The 4,561-nt window shown below is 42.0% G+C and overlaps 1 protein-coding gene across 1 annotated transcript in view; it reads left to right on the top strand.

Moving 5' to 3' along the window:
- The first annotated feature begins 789 nt into the window (after window positions 1–789).
- The window catches only part of LOC143290556 (peroxisome proliferator-activated receptor delta-like), a 99,156-nt gene continuing 95,384 nt past the window's right edge, over window positions 790–4,561 (top strand). The window contains exon 1 of the mRNA XM_076600116.1: window positions 790–885. Coding sequence (XP_076456231.1) covers window positions 790–885 — 96 coding nt within the window. The remainder of the gene's footprint in view (window positions 886–4,561) is intronic.

The raw sequence follows: 4,561 nt of genomic DNA, 5'->3' as shown, positions 1-4,561 counted from the left end.
GGTGCCATACCCATCCAGATTGCTCTGCTGCAGTAATTCTGTTTCGTGTTCTGTTTGACGTGAAACAGATCATTAAAACGAAGAAGAAGAAGAAGAAGAAGAAGAAGGAGGAGGAGGAGGAGGAGGAGGAGGAGGAGGAGCTCATAGGGAAAATAATCGCCGATGAAATTTCAGAAAAGATCAGTCTGGTTGGCTCCGATAGTTGTGTGCATTCATGTTAACTCTGTCCATACGAACGGCGAAAGAGACGACGTTAACAGCGTTTCACCCCAATTACTATCATCAAAATATTGCAAGCGGAAGGCTCTTATACTGAAGAGGTGAATGTTGACAAAGAATACCACAATTCTGACGACGGAAGCTAAAGGTTAGGTCATTCAGACACCCACTGGACATCCGAGGGGTCTGTGTAGAGGAGAAGAGAGGACTGGCCGTACTGAGTGAGTTAAACACGTATCGGTGCACTGTGCCTTGGGCTCGGTATCGGAAGGCGGGGCCCACCCAGTGTCCTACAGCGAGGCAAAGACGATACTGAGAGACAGCCTCAGGAAAGTATGGCGCTAACGTCTGGACATCGGACCGGAAGACGAAAAAGACGGCAACCATGAGCTGGACAGAGCGGCACAGGTCACAATCTTCAGACTGCGAACGGGGACGCTGTCAGCTCCTCTCCCATCTCTACCGTATAAAGATACCCCATACTGACCAGTGCCCTTGAGGCACAGGCCCACAGACCCCCTCCCATATCCTGCAGTCCTGCCCAACCTTCGACGCTCTGAGACGCCAGGCATGGCCAAGCACGGTGGAGCTCTAGGAGAAACTGTGGGGACCGGCGGGGTACCGGCGGGGTACCTGCGGCGGACCGCAGACTTCGCATTCCTGACCGTACTGAAAGTCAAGCGTGTCTAGGGAACGCGGAAGAAGAAGAATGGGGAGGAGGTGGAGGAAGGCGGTGTCGAGTCCTCGCCTTTCCCTGTTTGAACCTTCAGCAAGCACCTGAAGTCAGGTACCCATTCAAACCTGAGTGGAGTCAGTAAAATCGGAGTAACCCAGGCTGCCTAAGGACACAGCACCATGTCGAAACGGGGTCTCGAACTCTGACCACTGGTGAACACTGGATCAGAAGTCCAACACCTAACGTATTCTGCCTGCCACGGTGCCAGCGAGTAATGGAGAGCGCCCCCCGCACCCCTGCCCCTCCCCTCCTGACCCCCCACCCCCACCCCCCCAAAAAAAAACGGATACGACGACTTGTGACTGACTATGAAGATGAATTCTGTTTAGTATTCATTTCATCACACTAACTGGGAACTGAAGACAAGTCATCTTCTTAAAGTATTGTTTTTCACAATCAGAATGTTATCATTATAAAGACAAATAAACAAAAGGCTGGAGATGAGACGGGATAGAGTTGTATGGTGAATAAGTGGAAACAGAATGGATGGAAGGGGGAATTAAATATGAATTTTGAAAATGAAGGTCGGTTAGTTAAAGAAACCTTCTTAAAGAACTCTCTTAACGGATGGTCGCTAATTTTAGAAGAAGAAACAACTGATAATTTATGTATAAAAAAAGAGAGAAAAATACGTTTTTTGGTGACTGAAGATGACACATTTTTGTGTACGTATGTCTTCATTAACGCACATTCAAATAATCAAATGCTTATATTTTACATGACTAATACATGTGCACTTGATATTAGAGCAATATTTAGTCCGTAATGAATTAGATAATAGTCCGAAAATTTAATTTAAACAATGCCCGAAAATCGGACCAAACTTGGAGAGACGAGACTGAATTAGTTGGTTCACATTACTCCAGTCAACACGTCTACCAGCAGATAAATAACACCACCAGAAAAGAAGAACACACGTCGGCATAAAATTTAAACATCTAGGTCCTATGTACTTTACACGGCCAGTACTTCACACACACACACACACACACACACACACACACACACACGTACTGACTTAGCCAGCAGAACGCGCGCACAAACACTCTCTCTCTCTCTCTCTCTCTCTCTCTCTCTCTCTGTGGCACACACACACGGGTGGGCACCCCTCCCCCCCGGCCCCCCCCCCTCCCCACACACACACACACACACACGCACACACACAACAGAACTGTATTAACACACGCTGTCTTCTTCCATGGTCTAAAATTTAAATGTTTTCCCCAGACTGTCTCGCCTCTCAAGTTTTCACTGTCACGCAATCCGTTCCACGTTTTGCATAATGACGCCCTCGCTTCATTGAAAAGCAAGGCGAGGAAAGGCACATTAGAAGAAGCAGCATCTCTGACTCCCACTTCCTCCTCCTCCTCCTCCTCCTCCACCTCCTCCTCGTCTTCTTCTTCTCCTCCTCCTCCTCCTCCTCTTCTTCTTCTCCTCCCCCTCTTCTTCTTCTTCTTCTCGTCTCCTCCTCCTCCTCCTCCTCCTTCTTCTTCTTCTTCTTCTTTTGATTTCAGCATTTTAGAAAACTTCTGTCACAATAAAGATATGAAAACGAAGTTTTCTGTTCCATTAATGTCTATTTATGAAGTCTTATCTCATTTAGTATCGCTAAAAAAAAATACAAAAATAAAAACTCGTGTGGCTTCGATGGCATTAGTCCAAAATATTTAAGATATCTGCACCTTATATTGGTGATTCTCTTACTTATCTCTTCAATCTTTGTCTAACAAAAAAATCATTTTCCAGAAGAGTTTAAACACGCAAAAGTCATTCCACTGCATAAAAAAGGTTATGTTAATGATGTCAGTAATTATAGACCAATCTCATTGTTGTCTTCTGTCTCTAAGTTCTAGAACGTCATGTAAAACTTTGACTTATATCCTTTATTGAAAAAATATCAGTTTCTATATACCAGTCAATCAGGATTTAGACAGCACCATTCTTGTGAGACTGCTTTATGTAGAATAACTGATTCATGGCTGCGTGATATCAATAACAACAAGGCGGTTGGACTGATATTCCTTGATTTCACAAAAGCGTTTGACTTCATCAATCACGAAATATTGCTTCAAAAATTGAAATGTTATGGTATTGACGATAACTGCTTATTGTTTCTCAGGTCTTACCTAGAAAACCGTATTCAATCTATCTATTCACGTGGCTTTATTTCTTTCAAATGGCATGTTCCAAGAGGAGTACCACAAGGGTCAGTTCTAGACCCTCTCTTATTTTCCTTGTATATCAATGATCTACCTTTATCAATTCAACATACAATATGTGATTTATTTGCTGATGAAACATCAGTACAATATGCTAGTCATAATGTTGACGAAATTAGTTATCATCTGAATGCCAGCATGAAATCTGTCGAAAACTGGTGTGATGCTAATGATATGGTCGTGCACCCTGAAAAAACAGAATGCATGTTAATTTGCCCTCGTCAGAAAAGACAGAACATGAAAGAAACACAACTTTACATAAAATATAAAGACAAAATTATTAAACAAGTTACTAAGCATATGCTATTAGGCATTACTATTGATCAAAATCTTTCGTGGCAGTAACATATTCATTGCCTTATATAGCAAGTATCATCTAGTGTATTCCAATTGTCACAGATCAAACACTTTCTTGATAATCATTCTTGACGTGTGTTTTACTTTGCCTATATCCAGTCTCGTCTCAGCTATTGCTCGATTATTTGGAGTAAATGTCCTCCTTCTACATTAAAGCCACTTTGCTCTTTACAAAAATGTGCCGTTAAGATGATTAGCCAAGTAAATACCACAGGCGGATCTGTGCACAATGTGTACAAAGAACTTTAAATATTACCTGTTACTTATTAGATATAACTTGTTGATTCTTATGCATAAGATTGTTCATAACGCATGCCCACAATATTTAAAATCATTATTTTGTTTCCAGTTCCAACGTAAATCAGACAAAGCTATTGTCCCAAAGCCTAAAATTGATTTATTTAAGATAAGTCTCTCATTTAATGGAAGCATAGAATGGATCGTGCTTCCAAAGACATGTCGTCAAATTCCAGCTATATCTCTCTTTAAAACTAACATAAGAATATTTCTATTCGATACTTTTGATTAACCTACTCGCGGTCTTTTGTAAATGCTTGTTTGTAGTCAGTCCACTAGCTGCCACGCCGTGATGAATGAAAAATTGTATGTATGTGTGATCGTGCTAGCAAATGAACAGTAAGTGCGTGTGTGTGTGTATGTATGTGTGTGTGTGTGTGTGTGTGTGTGTGTGTGTGTGTGTGTGTGTGTGTGTGTGTGTGTGTGGGCGTGAATGTGTACGTATGTCTTTGTTTGCTTGTTTTATAATGTGTGTGTGTGTGTGTGTGTGTGTACGTACGTGATAATGTACTAATTGTTCTTTTCATTGCTTTGTTACTTTCAATAGACAATTCCAGTTACTATTCTTATTCGTCATTAACAATAGGTGACAAGGTGTTCCGCAGTGGGCAGGGGTTTATGTATGTGACCTGCTGTGGGGTGACATTTTGTACCAGGGTGACAGTCTGTACCCGGGCGAAATTCTATACGGGCACACATCGGAACAGAATGTAATAAGAATAATAATAATAAT

This window comes from Babylonia areolata, chromosome 1 (genome assembly GCF_041734735.1).
Source record: "Babylonia areolata isolate BAREFJ2019XMU chromosome 1, ASM4173473v1, whole genome shotgun sequence".
NCBI classification, from domain to species: domain Eukaryota; kingdom Metazoa; phylum Mollusca; class Gastropoda; order Neogastropoda; family Buccinidae; genus Babylonia; species Babylonia areolata.
Note: the sequence above shows the minus strand (reverse complement) of the source record. Positions and strands in the feature narration are given on the sequence as shown.